A 16,991-nucleotide genomic window follows, 5' to 3' on the forward strand; every position below is an offset into this window, starting at 1 on the left:
TACCCTTCTTATGTAATGTAGAGCAGCATGCCTCCAGTCTGTTCAAGCAATAAATGACAAACTCGCAACATGTAGGACACAACTGTCATTTGTGGCAAGTCAAGTTTTAGGTCAAGAGAGAGCAATGAGGTTATAGGTTAACCAGAATGGAAACAAGATGCAGTGCATGAGCAAAAAAAGAACCCTTCCAATTTAGAAAACATACAACTAATTTGCAATTCGGAGTCACAATATAAAACATTGGGAAACTTATAAAAAAGTATTTGTAGCTTCAACAGAAACCAATGTGTGCACAATTATTGTTGGCACGGTAGCGCAGCGCTGGCACTTCACAGCTAGAAGATCGCGCGTTAGGATTCCCAGCTGGACGGGGCCTTTCTGTGTGGCGTTTGCATGTTCTTCCCATGTCTGCGTTGGTTTCCTCTGGGTACTCCGGTTTCCCCGACCACTAAAACATGTACTATAGGTTAATCCTCCGGCCAGGTGAATCTGACCATCAGCCTGGCTCCACATCTGGAGATGGGACCCCTACCGCTGGCCTGCACTGGTTGCTCACTGCTCCTCCGGGTTGCCCTAATGGCATTGAGGTGCTTCGCAAAGGGTGAAAACATTTAACAGGCTAATTGTCAATGCCAGCCTGAGAAATAGTAGATTAAGAAAAATATTATCAAAGACTTTAGTACACTACAGCAATTTATGGCCCCAGGTCCATTTTTTTGAAACATGTTGCTGCCAATGTATCACTTTCCCCATTAATGTGTGTGCGCCATATTTTGACATGGCGTGTTGACTCTGTGCGTTCATTACCATGCACTATTAAATGAACACCTAACCTATTATTGATTCAGATTTAAAAATGTGGTTGCAATTAAGTCACTCTTATATTGCACTCATATTATGGATTGAGTTAAGTCAGTATTATTAATCACACCAGATGTCCCCATTATAACAGGATGATGTGGTTTACAGTTACTCCAAGCAATTTTAACCACACACCAGCTCTCCTGCTTCATGTCAGTTTCTTTTACAACTTCCCCCAACAGCTCTCATTACATACACGCTGCACACGTCTCATTCTCCCCAACCACCAATTACTGGGGTGAAAACGCATCTTACGCTGTGCACATTTCTCCATGCACTGTGTTTAATCCACTTAAATCCTCATAATCTTCTTTACTGTGAGGCAGTTTGATAAAAGGAAAACAAATCGCTATTTTTTCCACAAAATCTGTTTTTAAAAGCTGAGGTATTAAATGACGGTTCAAAACCCATCTTCTCATGGGCTGGTGCTTAGCTCGGATGTGTTTTAACAGATCAGCACAACAATGCACAGAGATTTATTGAACATTGTTTTTAAAATAGGCTGTACGCTGAAAGTCCTGTGGCAGTGAGACTGTTTACAAGATCGCTCTCTCTTCAGTTGCACATAATAGGCTGTTGAACTGCGTGTGTCTTCTACCCGAATTTCCACCGGTGGTGATTTGTTTATTGTCTATTAGTGGCCTAGCTTAAAGTGATTGTCCCGTATGAATTGTATGTATCCAAAACACAATCTTGCTCACAATGATATAATTGTATGATTAACATTTTAACATTTTAACATTATGTGGTGCATTAAAAGATGTCCATGTTTTCTTAATGGTCTGTGTGTAGGTTTTCTCACACATCTAGAGATGGGATTCACTGTTGCCAAATGTATGAGGTTCACGTAGATTAAAAACAATGGTTTTCAAACCGTGGTACATGTCCCAAATCCGGTGTTTAATTACAGATATTATTTTATATATTATTTTAGATATTATTTTTCATTTGAATTTAGTTGGTTATGGGGGTTAAAGCGTTGGATAAGAAATATTTTATTTTCCATCAACACGCTGTGGGTTAACATTAAAGGGGCTAGATGCAAGTTAGCCATTTTATACTCACTACTGCCACCTCAGGTCATACGTGTAACTGCTGCACCTTCTATATTAAGCTCGTGCATGACGGCGCTTCGGACCCGAATTAACACCTTTTTGAGAGAAAGTGCAGGACTTTAGAAGCAGTTGTGGTTGTAAGTTTGGGCTCATTCTACACATTAGGAAATTGTTGGAACATGTAGGGGGAGGAAAATACATAATTGTGACATTTTTAAACTCTGTATAGTCCCTTTAATAAATAAAGTCCTATAAGAATTTTTTTGCTGCCTAAATGCAGTAAAAATATTTAATTGTTAGTAAATTTCTCGTATTTTGTTAAAATAAAAATGATAAAGACATAATTATTTTCTGTCTGCATTTATTAGTTCTTTCATTTAGTTAGTCATTTCTCTCATCATATGCAAATTAAGGGGGCGAGCTTGAGATAGTTAGACCTGCGCACTGGGATAACTTCTAGGATTAACCAATGACTATAGCGAGCCCGCCCCCTTAATTTGCATGAGGTGAGACGAATCAAGAAAATAATAATATAGCATGTAAAAATAAAGCGTCGACCAGAAATAAAAGTGGAAATAAATAAATACATGAATAAATAAATGCAGACAGAAAATAATAATAGTAATACTTCTACTAATAATAATGCATTAGTCTTATCTTATATAGCGCTTTCCCAGACGCTCACAATTTCGTGCATTATTCATTCCATTCTCAGTGATGGTAAGCGAGTCAACCAGTCTGTCTATTTTTAAAGGGACTATACAGAGTTTAAAAATGTTAAAAGTAAGTATTTTCATCCCCCTACATGTTCCAGCCATGTCCTAATGTGTAGAATGAGCTCAGACCTGTTCACCACAACTGCCTCTAAAATCCTGCACTGTCACTCAAAAAGGTGTATACAAGTAGCCTGGCTAACGCCAGACTAAAATCACAAGTGATATTTAGTCTGGGGACCACCAATTCATTTTCTCGTGGGAGAGGTTTATGAATGTCTATCATGCGTCTGCACGTAGCCACAGCCAATCGTATCATCGTATCCGATGACGTATGACGTACCCGCTGTAAACCTTCGAGCTAAACTATTCAGAACACGGCCTAAAGCTTGATCGAAAAATAGCGTTGCGTCTTCCGCTGTCATGTTTGATCTGGAAATAAACTTTTTTTTTTTTAATCAGTAAATAAACTACAAGCTTCCGTATATCGAATAGCTCGTCATCATCTTGCCGTCCCTCCTCATTCTGTGATTGGTTCCCAAATCCATGCGAAAATTTCGGCCATGGTCCCCAGACTGCTGTGCCGTTCGAAATGATTCGAGCGCACACAGCAACATGGTGTTAGCCAGGTTAGTATACAAGCTTAATATAGAAGGTGCAGTTATGCATAAGACCAGAGGTGGGAGTAGTGAGTTACAAGTTAGTCATAAAATGACTAACTTGCATCTAGCCCCTTTAATAATCATTTGCCAATATATTTCTTTATTTGTTTTGTTTTTTCAGTTTTGGTCCCCCCACAAATTATTTTTTCTGGTTCAAACATGATTTACTTGATTTACACCGAGTTGTGACATAAATATGTTCCAATTAATGTGTAATCTGAAACATTAATCTTGGAATGATACACATTTTTTATTATATTAATTAGTGTCATTGTCCAAATTCTCACACAATTGGACAAAGCGTTTGATAAATGCAGTGAACCTTTGACCCTGAATGCAATAGGATGGAATAGATTTAGTCAGACAATGAGGGAAGTTATCTTGTGCTGTCTGCTGTGCTAGAAGGCAATGAGTATTGATTTCTGGACTTTCATTACGTATATTCCAAAACATGCTGCATAGTTAATGTTGTCTCGAGGGGAATTAAAAAATAAGAACCAAACATGAAATACGTCTACTATAGATAGGGTTTTATGTCAAATGATCAAATGCCCGAGCAAATAAGTAGCTTTTTGGTATTTAACAAGTGCATTGGTGTGGCAAAGGTTGTTCTTGACCATAATTAGAAAGTTTAGAGTTTGCTGTGTGATTAATCCTTCTTTAAAAAATTGACAGCCTGTTGACTCTTGACTTGTTATGGTCTATCTCGGCTCTGGTGGTTACAGTATACTTTTAATAAAAGGTGCAGGTTGAGAGTTGAGCTGCTGTGGAGATGTATAACAGCGGGCTGAGTGAGTGATGTTGCTTATTGACTGCACTGACCGATCACACACAGGAGGCTCCGGCCTGAGGGCTTTGAGTCATGTGGAGGTCTGCTTCTAGAGGCTACATTGATTTGTCATTACTATGAGTACAAACAGGTTAGCCACTCAACACCGCTGTTTCTGTGTTGGGGTCTAATGGCATGTTTTGCTTTTTTTTTTTACCCCTTACAGACTAGTGGTGGTTGTGGTTCTCAAACCGTAGGACTCCTTTGCAATTTTAGACTCCATTTATTTCAATTAAAAAACAATTTGTTTATGCCTTAGTGTTTCTTTTAAGTTAAAATTCAGTTATGCTTTAGTCCATGTAAAGCCTTGTTTTAGACCTGGTTTGGTCCACATTCGGTATAATTTGAATCCTGGTAGTACTTATTTATTTTCATGATTTTATATATATAGCTCCTAGTTTTTTATTTATTTTTTAGACATTTTTGAGCGGAGAGAGTCATTCAGCAAATTGTCGCTGAGGATGGCGATGTATGACTATGACCTGCTATTTTGTGTGAAAAGTTTCAGAGCTACTGCACTAGAGTTTGGTTGTAGTTCGCAAATGAAACAAATGTGCTCTTAATTCTCAAACAGTGACCATTCAACGTGTCATTCTGTATTGTTGTAGAGTGATTTTTGTAGTTGGGAAATAACACCAGAGATACCCCTCTACTCTAGCACTCTTGTGTAAAAACAAGGTTTTCATCATTAAACCACTGCCACTGTGCCCATGAAACATGGTAGACCTAGCCTTGACTCATCCCGTTACTTTACTCACTGTATAATTTTTTTGTGTGTGTCTACATGATAATTGTAAATAAATTGTAGTTCTTAGCCAATGAAGAGGTGGCACTGTGTTGTTCAGTAAGAGCAGACAGCTTGCGGGCAGCTCTGGCCATCTGGGCCCATGCTAAGAAGCCTTGTCCAGACACCGGAGTGCTTTTTCTATGCCTTTCCCTGTTATCGGATGTGTGTCTACATCAATTCTATTAACCACATATTGTTTGTCCATGCTTTTCCCTCATCTGTCTTTTTTTTCTCTTTTGCTGCAGTTTGCTGTTTTGTGGTCCACAAGAGGTGCCATGAACTGGTCACATTCTCCTGCCCGGGGGCAGATATGGGGCCTGACACAGACGTAAGTAACCAGAGCTGTGGCTTGTCACAAGTTGCTTGTTAAAGAGTGGCATTTTTCTGTCATGACACTTGGGTGCAAACGGCCACCAGGTTTCTGTAGCGTATGAGTGATATTAAATAACAGGAATGTTTTAGCACATAATACATCTTTTTCATGCTGTATAAAACTGAAGTGTCTCATGAGTAGGGATGGGTACCAAAACCTGGTATCATAACGGCAGCGGGGCCAAGTGTGCCGGTCTGATAATCTTAGAAGTCTTCTTAACGGGGTCGCTGCGTTGTCGCACTAATCACGCTCACTCAAATATTCACAAAAGAAGGGTCTCTCACCCCTCTTATGGATGCATCCCCTGCATCAGATCTGTTCATCCCCGCTGGGTGTCGGACAATCCCCACGGCGTGCCTTCCTCTGCAGCCATGCACCATTGCAGGTGTCGTAGGACTCATTAATTGTCCGTGAGAGTAAATACTACGCTGACAGAAAAGACAAAGGGAGAGAGGGATATTGTACATCCAATTACACAATGGAGATAATTTTTTTCACTCAAACTTGGCTGTGAATACTGTTTAAGTGGCAATAGCCCACAGTCAGCTTTGCCCGTTAGCCTGTTAGCTTCTTCTTCGTGATTCCATTAGTGTGTATTGGGTCTCAGGGTCGGTGCAGGGAATGTTGAAAGGGTGGTTTTCTGGCCAGAGATACCAGGGGGAGATGAAAGACCCTCCAATCATACCATTAACACTTGTATTACTCCAAGAGGGACTACAAAAAGGATTTATTAATGTAGAGATAATTAGATAATTATTTTTATTTTTTTAAAATATATTTTAACTCCCATATATTAAGTGTTTGGGCAAATTGGAAATCAATTAGGTCCAAGTGTAGAGTAGTAAAAAATAAATATAGGTCTAGGTTATTGCCTATACAGTAGCCTCTATCTATCTTTTTGCCTTTAAAAGTACAGATAAGAATACCGGATCAATAAGGAGTATCGATAAGAGTAGTAGATTGATAAATCCCTAACGATGCCCATCCCTACTCATGAGTCTAAAAAGTGATGGTGGTTGATGGTGATTGATATAAGAAATTAACAGTGGCCTCATTTTATTCAAGACACTAACACAAATGTTCCATCTAACAATACTACAACTATACACAGAAAGCAAAAAAAAAAAGTTATGCTAATATTAGCGATTTCTGAGCATCTAGTTCCAAATTTGTGCTTGTGTTTGTTGGCCAAGTGTGAAAGTCCATTTACATGCCTGTTAGCCTGCTGCTCATAACCCTTTGGTGTTTTAGAAGCAGTGCAGGTTGGCCTCTGTAACTGGAGACATGTCATTCATGCAAGATCATCGTCAGTACAGTGTCTTTAAATAGAGCAGACCATAGATGACACACAAGCCGTAATAGCAGAAAATAGTTTTAGAGAGAGGTTCTTGGTATAAGTTGATACTGGACCTAGAGGAGGAACACCATGCTTTGACAACGATACTTTACTTATGTGACCCCCAAGTTACATGCTAAAAACTATCCCTGTGTCTTTGTAAAGGCCTACTAATAGCAGAATGTGCATTTGGGCCCGAAAGAGTGCACCTTTTTTTTTCCTTGCCAGCATATGTATTGCTTATTTTCACTGTAAATAATCAAGGCTTTTCTTTTATTTAATTGTTAATATATTTTTTGTCTGTGACTATCTAATATTCTTACTACTACTACTAGTACTACTACTAGTACTACTACTAGTACTACTACTACTACTAATAAAGATAACTAGTATTTTTACATGTTTTTCTGTAGTAGAAATTGCTGTAAAAACAACTCATATGCAATCACAACACATTTTTGTGATGAATAATTTAAAACACAATTTCTTAATTTTCCATCAGACGTGTCCTGGTTAAAAGTTTCATGTACAAATATGCATACAATCAAATCAGGGCTAAGTGTTATTTCATCTATTTGATTCACTAAATTTGCATGTGTTGGGGTTTAGATTACAGGCAGCTGGAGTAAGTTCACTTCTCATGCATTTCTAATGCATGAGAGTCCTGTTTCACCCCAGGTCTCACCAGGTGGACCTTGCATTTGTCCAGCCGTCTGTTTTGGCTGCTGCATCACTGATGTCCACTTAAACAGAGCGGCACAAGGCCCCGAGCACTGATTTTCAGGGACAAAAGCAAACACAGGCACTTCACAGTGTGGACTAAAACTAGAGAAAAAGATCTGGTGGGAGGGAGGGACATTTTCTGAATTAATTGAAATGCTATTATTTGAGATGCACTTCTTTTGACGTTATATGTGTTCTGCTGACGCACTTTGTAAGGACACGGCTGCTTGTAAATTGAAAATAAGATTAAGCCTGAGTGAATCAAAATTATATCATTGGGCCATGAGGCCTCTTAGGTTGTCACAGGCAATGAGGTACCGGTTTGTACAGGACTTGATGTTCTAAAAGGGTTGGCTCTAAGTCGAGGCCTCCAGCTTTTTTGGGGATAAATCTTTGCCCCTATAAAGTGAAGACAAAGACTTTGTTTTGCAGTGTGGTTTTCATTTAATAATAGCGGTCAATTTATAAAACAAGTTATTACTCCCTTTCCTAAGGGCCAGAATGATGTAATAGCCGAGGTGTATACAGTGTTCCCCTCCTTGTGCCTGACCCCCCACTCTGGCGGTTTTCATTGCATGCTCTTCACTCTGTGTGCACATGCTGCAACCCAGATCATAAAGAAACCTGATCCCACATATTTCAGCTGGTACTGTATTTTAATTTTGGTGTGTGTGCATTAACGTGTGCCAGAACTGCAACTAAGCTATTAGCTGATGTGGAAGTGCATTCAAGTTGATAACGGATGCCTCAACCGTTTTATTGGTAAAATGTGGTTTAATTGACTGAACATTCCCAGTACTATGCTTTTTAAAATATTACGTCTTGCTAGGGCTGTGCAATTAATCGAAATTCGATTACGATTTCGATTATTACACTAAACGATTACAAAATTAGCATGTTTTTAAAAAAAAATAAATTCTATTTTTTTTTTTTCATTTTTCATTTTTTTCTGGCAAAGCAGACTTGCATTATTTCACGGCGCTGGGATTATTTTCCCTTCACATTTCACGTGCCATGGGTCATGCTTTTGCCTGACATAAAAACAAACTGCTTGCGCAGGTGTGAGGGCTGGCCAGCAGGGGGCAGGTGTGAAACAGAGACCTCTCCTTAATCGAGGCAAACTTGAAATCATTTGTACTTTTATGACTGCTCAGAAAACAGAAAATATTTAGCATCGTTTTTTTTATTATTATTAATAAATATATAAATAAAATAAAGACTTTTTTTAAAGGCAACAAATAATTGTTTGAATAATCGTGATTTCAATTATGACAAAAATAATCGTGATTATTATTTTTTCAATAATCGAGCAGCCCTACGTCTTGCCTCCATTTTCGTAACCCATGCAAGGAAGTGTCTCCTGGGTTTCCTGCTCAGTGCATTTAGGTAAAATGTCTCCATGCAGCAGGTCCCTAATGAGCACTAACAGGATTGCTAATAGGGCAAAACACGTCTATCCTCATAAGTGCTTACATGCCCTGAGGTGTGTGTATCTACAAAATGCTGCATCATTTCCTGCTGGATCGTTTTCTTTTCCAGAGCACCATTAAACCAATCTCTCTAAAAAAAAAAGAAAAAAGAGATTAATTAAACCAGTGTCTCTGCTGCTATAGGTAAACCTCTTTTAGTGCGGTCACACTGTAAACACAATCAGCATAGCACAAAAAAGTCTTCATCTTTCACTAAGGACAAACCATTTATTTGGTCCAAATAGACATCAGAGGGTTTTTTCTAAACTGATATATTTCTTCTTCTCTGTTCACATTTTCTTTTCCATGTTTGTTTAGTGCAATGGGATATGTTGGTAATTAGAATTCATTTTACATTTTAATTAGAAGTGACTAAAGTGAGCATTATTTTATAATTAATAATTAAAGCCTCTTCACAAAACAACAGCAAAGTAGCAAATTGTTTCAGCTCTATCTGCTTCCAAAGGCAATTTAGGTCTATTGTATTATGTTTAGGGCCTGTAAACGACATAGGCAATAGTACCACATGGCTTATTATTATACAAAAGTGCATTTTTACGAGAGCATTCTCATCACCACTGTTGGAATCGATTCTGACAGAGTTTCTGCTCCTAAAAGCTAAAAAACAGCACTGCCAAAGTAACAAAGAACTTTTCTCTGCCTTCATTATGTTTTTAGCAGCTGCTGAGCGTCCTCTGAGTGTTGTTGTTGGTAGTAGCTTAGTGATAGCATTCGCAGAAATATTTACGACCGCAGCCGCTGCAGATTTAGGACTGCCATCTTTTGGGGGATTGGACCCGAACAAATCCGATCCAATTCGAAACTCTCAAAATACCTGGATCAGCTACCGATACCAATACTGAATATCGGATCGGGACATTCCTAATAGGTTGTGTTCACACGACATGGTAACTTTCTTACCAGCCTATAACTGTCTCAATGTCCGTCGTCTTCTCATCCAGCACATACAGGTTAAACTAAGGTCACATTACTTTCTCTAAAAGGTGTCCAAAAGTGGTGACACTATTTGAAAATATTAGCATGATTTTGGTCAAAGCACAAGGCCACACAGCCAGTAGTCCAACAGATTCCTTACACTGATTATACCACTCTAAAATAAACTATTTAGAATGGATTGTGGTCCAAGAAAGATTAGATTACTAAAGTTAGAACTAAAACATGCAGAAAAGTAAGAGAGTATAGACTAGTAAAACACTGAATAAAAGGGATAGCAGAGCCACATAGCTCATTCACATAGTTAACATATATAACACAGTGTATATCACTAAAATGCTAAAACGCCCAAAAAATCCGAAATGTTATCCGTGTTTATTTATTATCAAGGTCACAAAGAACAAGAGCTTCAAGATTAGACTTTTTTTTAAATGCAATGCAAGTGCCCAAGTGCAGACTTGACCACACAGAAAATATATGACTTGCAGCTAGGCCTGTCACGATAACTAGTATATCGACTTATCATTCAATAAATAATAGATATAGATGATGCATTTTTGGGCTCAATATCTATCGTCTGTATATTTCTTAGCCTTTCTCCCTAAACTTTGATTTTTAATCAAAGCCAAGTGGGCTACATTTTTTTTCATGCTTATTGCAGCTTGTGTGGTATTTTAGAATGTGATTATGCACTTGGGTTTACTGTCATTTATGCTTTAGATTTGAAAGTATCCAGAATTTTTTGAGTCAATATTATTGTTTATCGTGATATTTTCCTACCTCAAAATATTGAATTTCAAAATTTGTTGTCGTGGCAGGCCTTCTTGCAGTAAACAGGTTTGTAGCCAGAAATAGACTGATGTAGGTTGCAGATGGGTCACCCTGCCTTGGTGCTCCCTGGTCTCAAGTGCATGAAGGGCTGATGCATGTGCTGCCGAGTAAAGGCTTGTAGTATACATGAATGTGTCTCATATGGGTGTTAAGTAATTCAATTCAATTCAACTTTATTACAGACTTGAGACAGAGTGACAGCATAAACAAACAACACCAAAATACAAAAAAAAGGTAAATAAAGTAAGTGGTTAGTGCTCTATTTGTCATTAGACAATGTACAATGAAATTGTGTAGATCAGACGGAGGGTTAGTTAGCCCTGAGCTGCTGAGCCACTGCGACTCTGTGCGCCGCTACTCTGGGCCAACCTGACTTTCCACAAAGAAAGGCCCCGTCCGGCCGGAGATCGAACCCAGGACCTTGCTGTGAGGAAAGAACGCTAACCGCTGTTAACTTTACAGAGCACATTAACAATAATAAGAACCCTTCTAATTATCAAACACCAAGCAGATGGTGAGTGTCTGATAAGCCAATTTATACATTTAGTTTCTAATTTTGTATGTCCTATTTAAATCTCCTCCCTCTGGTCTACCTGCAAAAAGTCTGGTCATAAATATGGCACTAGTGGTTCACTTGATGTGACAGGTGTGACAGAGCCAACTGTCCCCTCCTGACCCAGAGCGCGTCACTCACAGAGCTGATGGCGCGTGACGACAATATGGAGATGAGGCTCGAGGCTCTGCTGAGGAGAGAAAAGCCGGCGAGTCCTCATATAATAATGGCAACAGTAAATGCAAAATCACTAGATTGTGAATTGCAAAAAACTGTATCTCAATATCATTATAGTTTTAAATCAGAAATGCTCTGATTTTCCCGGTGGCAACAGTGTAACTGCACCACTGTGCCGTACAAGGCAAACAATATAATGCAAAACAATAATATCAAATTTGATCGCTGGATATTATTATATATATATATATATATATATATATATATATATATATATATATATATATACAGCCATAATCTATTATGGGTCCACTGTTGAGGTTATGTGTGTGATGTCATAATATAAGCACCAGTTAGCATTCTATGACGGCAACTGCAGCAAAGTCTGCAATGTTGGTCATTGATTTGACACTCAATTTGCAAAGCTGAAGGTTCTATTTCTATTTAGATTTAAAATGTGCATGCCCTCTATTTACAGTATTATACCCTCTATTTACAATACGTTTGTTAAGTGATGATGTCATCACTCTACTTCCGGGTCCACCAAAGCTTTAGTCCTATGCACTATAATGGAATTTATTATTTTTGAGCTGATTTTAGCTGGATAAAAAAATCAGTTATGACTAAAATGTCTAGAATTTTAATTCATAAACAAAAGTAAATATTGGTAAGTTTCTCCATATACACAAATCTTAATTACTATGTAATCAACAGACCGATAAAATTATGAAAAATATTTATATGTATCATGTACATTGTGAAATGTTTTTCAAATGTCTTTTCTTTATATAAAAATCTCTATATCACTGGCTCAACAATAAAGCTATACATTTTAGGGCCTTTGAAATGCGTTTGTGACACTGACACCTGGAACATAATCCCTACATAACCTTGAGGGAAGTATTTCAGTTACATTTCTTTCTTTTTTTAAATAGCCGCGAGCCATCTCAGGATCTTAGTATCAGACAATATATTGGAGACTACATAAAGGCCCTCAGGTTTCAAATTGTCCATGACAGCAGTCCAAAATGTCAGCTATTATCACCTTTTCTGGCAGATGTGTTTGAGGATAGGTACATGGTGTGGAAACAGCCCCCTTCCCCACCCGTCTCCCCTTCCCAGCACTTAACAGCTTAGTGAAAGGCCAAGAACAACCTGGCTGCTGATTTATGGGCTAAATATAGTACCCCTCACACTTGATGACTGATGACTCTGATTTGACTCCTGTAGATAACAGCAAGACAGTGACCCGGGAGCACAAGAGCATCGTGTCCATGGTGAATTCACCACTGACGCCTGAGTCCCTGCTCATTCATGTATGCCTCTTTGACAGGACAGCCTGTGATTGGAAAAAGTCAAAAGGTGATTAATTCCCTGCAAAATCTAATTGAAAGTGGAGCAGCCACATTATGTAAATGGTGACAGATTGGATGACACAGTGGCACAGTGTGTCTTGCCTGGTTTAACACATTGTCATTGTCATTACAGCTGTGTGAACTGAACGGGCTTTGGTAATGCCAAGACAGTAAGCAACTATGGCTTATACAAAATATACAGAAGGGTGTATCCATGTTAAAAAAAAAATAGATGCACCAAAAATTGTATGTCGATACTTAAACCAATTATTTGAGCTCTGAAGCACTACTAGTGTGCATTGGTTTCACTGAGGTGAGAGGGGGTGCAGTGCTTACAGTGGCTTGATTTGGCTTGTGACGGTTGCCTAAATTAAAATAAAAGTCATTTAGCTTAACAACCAGTTTCAAAATTAATTTACAAGACTAACAGACTAGATTTATCCCAATCAGGGAAGAACCCCCACCCTCCACTTCAAATGCCAGCACGCAGCAGGGGATTACAGGTAAGAGATAGGGGAGGCAGTGAACAATCTAGACATGTATTGCCCACAATTTTCTCTTTGACATCTTGGTTTACTTTTTGGCAAATTGGTTAAAGCTATCAGAGATTCAATTTATTGCTTAAGCAAAAAACAAAAACGGATTTCACGATTTGCATTACTAGTCTTTCTATGCTCTAATGGCAGCTATAGAATTATATCAATCAATTAATATATATCTTCTTACTTTTACATTTAATAACGTTTTTGTTGTGCTTTCCAAGGCCCCAGTATAGAACCATAATTGCTTTTTGCACTTGTGCTAATGTGAAGGAGATATTGTGAATAAAGTTTTTGTTTGGTGATGCTTGGGGTCAGTTGGAGAGAAAGTCAGGTCATTGCAACCAGAAGCTGAACAACAACAATGTTAGAAACCAGACAATTTACGGAATGTATTTTTAATCCCATGCTGCTCCTTTATCTCCTTTTGACTGAAAACATTGCATCAGGGCTCGTCAGTTCCCAGCTGCTTTGTAAGACTCTGACCAGATATATGATAATTCCTTTTTGTCTGCTTTATAGAGCCAAATGGATGTGTGGCCATCTGTTTATTGCTGTGGCACATTTTATTCTTTGATTTCATTTAACCCGTCTGCTTCTATTCCAGTTCTCTTAAGTGCATTTGAGGGACACATTGTCTTGTCACTTGGTTCGTTAGCACTGTAGACTCTCTGCTTTCTCTCTGCTATAATTAAACCATTATAGAGGGACTGACTAATTAGCTGACATCACCCACAGCATCACAGTGGTCTTTCATTCGCATCTCCTCTGCTTCTGCCAGCCACTCACTCTTTATCCCAGCATCTCACTCTGTGTCCCAGCTGTTCACTCTGTGTCCCAACTACAATGTGAAGAAAGTCAACTGAGATTTCTGGTCATTTGATTTACTTAATTTTAATTCTTCTTCATCTACTACTACTTCTTCTTCCTCTTCTTACAGAGGTTAAAGCTACTCTCAGTTACCCCATTTTGCCAGACCGGTATGGTTGCATTCCTCATCACTCCCCCACCTCACAGAACACCCCCCACTACACCCCTCACCCCAGATGCCCCTCCACCATGTAAACACAAACACATGCAGGGATCCCAATTGTTTGAAGCAGCAGACACTGTAACAGTTATCGGCTAACACAGTCAGAGTTTAGCATTATGACAGAAGTTTATAAAAGATCTTTAACTGACAAGCATCTGACTGACCTGCTCTGATGCTGCTGAAATCCTCATGAAATGTCTGATAATCCCATATATCTACAGGGAGCCATCAGATCTTTATCCTCCTTATGAGGAAAGCAGGCACTGGGAGGCTGTGAGGCGTTCAAGGGTTGCTTGGAAAAAAAAGCTCTGCACAGTAAACTTGGTTCTAAATGGAAGTATTTTGTTCTAAATGCAAAAAACAAACAAAAAAACAGACTTACATGAAAGTTTCAGTTTGTAAGTCTCAAAATGTGTAATCTTATTTATTATACTGACAAATGTGTGTTGCTCACAGGATTAATGAGATTTCTGGATCTCATTAATCTTGTGAGATTTGTCAGAGATTTGTCAGTAGTGACAAAAAAATTCAAAAAGACCTAGCTTAGTGCAGCTTTAACCTGGAGCTCTTTCGAAGCAGTATTAGTAAATGGACAGCCAAATGTGCGCAGTCAACTGAAGACAAGTGTGCTTATTTGTTTGTCTCAGTTTCAAATTACATCATGCTCTGACAAATCTTTACACTGGATGGATGTAATGGGCATAAAATGAGCTACTACTGTTGTAATGTTTTACCAATGCTTAAAGGGGTGCATAACAGTGAACAAGCAGAGAGTTTTTGTAATATCATTCCACTATGAACACCTGATTTAGCGTTGTTTTTAGCTTTCAGCTTAAAACTGAACTTGCCAACAGTCGAAAGTAAACAGTCGAAATTTACATTCAGTGGTGCTTTTATTTTCAATACCTGTTGCTCTCTTGCTTGCTCCATGTGGATCTCTCATTCATTTGTGTGCTGTAGATGGAGGATGTAGAGGTGGAGGGTAATCCTTCAGGCTCAGCTGTGTGTGGGTGGACACGAGCACAGCTGCCAAAGCCTCCCAGGCGGTCTCTGTCTCTGTCCTTAACTCACACAATGACTACTTGAGTATGTGCGTTACCTACTGCTACCTGCTCACACTCTTAACAAGTCGGACCGGATTTTTCTCTGACTCTTAATTTGTGCAAGTCGGCCCAAAACAGGTTTCAACGTATGTTAACTGCTTTAACTGCTTGAATCTGCAACACTTTTTTACATACTATATATATATAATTGCACAAAATGCTGCATGCTTTAATATTGTACTGTGCAAATTCTGGTTTCGACGTACTGTTCAACTATGCATCATTTTTCACTGCACATTTAAACTAGCATTGTGAGGGGCAGTTTCATCACCTTTAGCCTTATTTATTGGGGCATTAAAAATACATGGCTGTTTGCCGCATGGTTCTCATGAGTCAAATATGCGTTGTATGCGCAATAGTTAATGATAACCAAAGCAGCTAATGTACATGCTGTGTTGGTCTGCAGCATAAAAAAGCATTCTCTGTTTTGCCACATGAGAAGTAAACTCTTTAAAGATTGTCATAGTAAAATACAGTATATTGAAGCAGTAAGTAACAACAGTTTAGCTTCAGGAGTCTGTTGCCCAATCGAAAATAGCAAAGGTGCCATTGATCAGCGTGGCGCCTCTCGGAAAGATGCTGTCAGCTCCATCTGAGATATGAGACTCACCTCTGCTTATCTCATGATTTATTTCCTGTGGGTCAAGCTTCTTTCATTTATTTTTCCACACTGTATATCTGTCTTACTTTTAAGTCTGAGCCGAAGCCCCTGCCCTATCTGTTGAGTGCAGACAGAGTGAATAAAACTCTTCAGTAGTTCCTCGGTAGTCCACTGTTGCACTCACAAAAGAAACAGACTGAGTTTGCTTGCCTGATGCAAATATAGTGAAGGGACAGGTTCTTGGAAACATTACAAAGTGGAAAAGAGATGTTCTTTGTCATTGCTTTGGTTAATGCACCAGAAGAGTGTTGTATAGATTTTTATGCAGCGATGTGCCCTGACCACGAAGACCGATTTCTCTGGGACAAAAAAAAATAACATAATGATTTAACATGATAATAACATGATAACTTTGAATTCCCTTGATTTGAATAATGGCTCATCTCTGTCAACACATTTCATAAAGCATTACATAGTTGCCCAACACCCACAAACACTTGCTAAAGGTCAGCTTTGTTTAGTTAACAGGGAGCCTTTTATTCCAACTCTGCATCTATCTGCTGTCATTTGGTTCTGTCTTTAAATATACAAACGTAACTGTTTTAAAATCTCCCAAGGTTCAGAGATCCCACTAGCTGTAATAGAATAGAATAGAACTTTATTGTCTGTTCAAAAGAGCAGAGATTTGTCTATCAACAGGGGTAATTAAAACTCATTCAGTTACGTTGTACGCAACACTAGTTCAGCTTTAAACAGTATCAACTTTTTATTTAAGGCCACAACACTAAATCATTACACTACACATTAAAGCTTGCTGTTTGCACATTTTGATTGATAGTTTGTTATTTTTTTCTGGAAAAATACAGTGTATGAGAGAGATGGAAAAAACTTGCAGTCATGATTTTACCAAGAACAAACAGAGTACAATTACAAGGACTAAAAACGTGTGGAAACATTTGGGTCAAACATACTAGGAAAAAAAAACTAATTGACTGCGGTCTTATCTATGAATGAAATGGTTCAGAAAATCATACAAA

General features: G+C 38.5%; 1 protein-coding gene across 1 annotated transcript in view; it reads left to right on the forward strand.

Annotated features, from left to right (window-relative positions):
• The window catches only part of prkcaa (protein kinase C, alpha, a), an 87,319-nt gene that overhangs the window by 31,670 nt on the left and 38,658 nt on the right, over positions 1–16,991 (forward strand). The window contains exon 3 of the mRNA XM_079554195.1: positions 5,153–5,235. Coding sequence (XP_079410321.1) covers positions 5,153–5,235 — 83 coding nt within the window. The remainder of the gene's footprint in view (positions 1–5,152; positions 5,236–16,991) is intronic.

Source organism: Gobius niger (assembly GCF_951799975.1).
Source record: "Gobius niger genome assembly, chromosome: 3".
NCBI classification, from domain to species: Eukaryota; Metazoa; Chordata; class Actinopteri; order Gobiiformes; family Gobiidae; genus Gobius; species Gobius niger.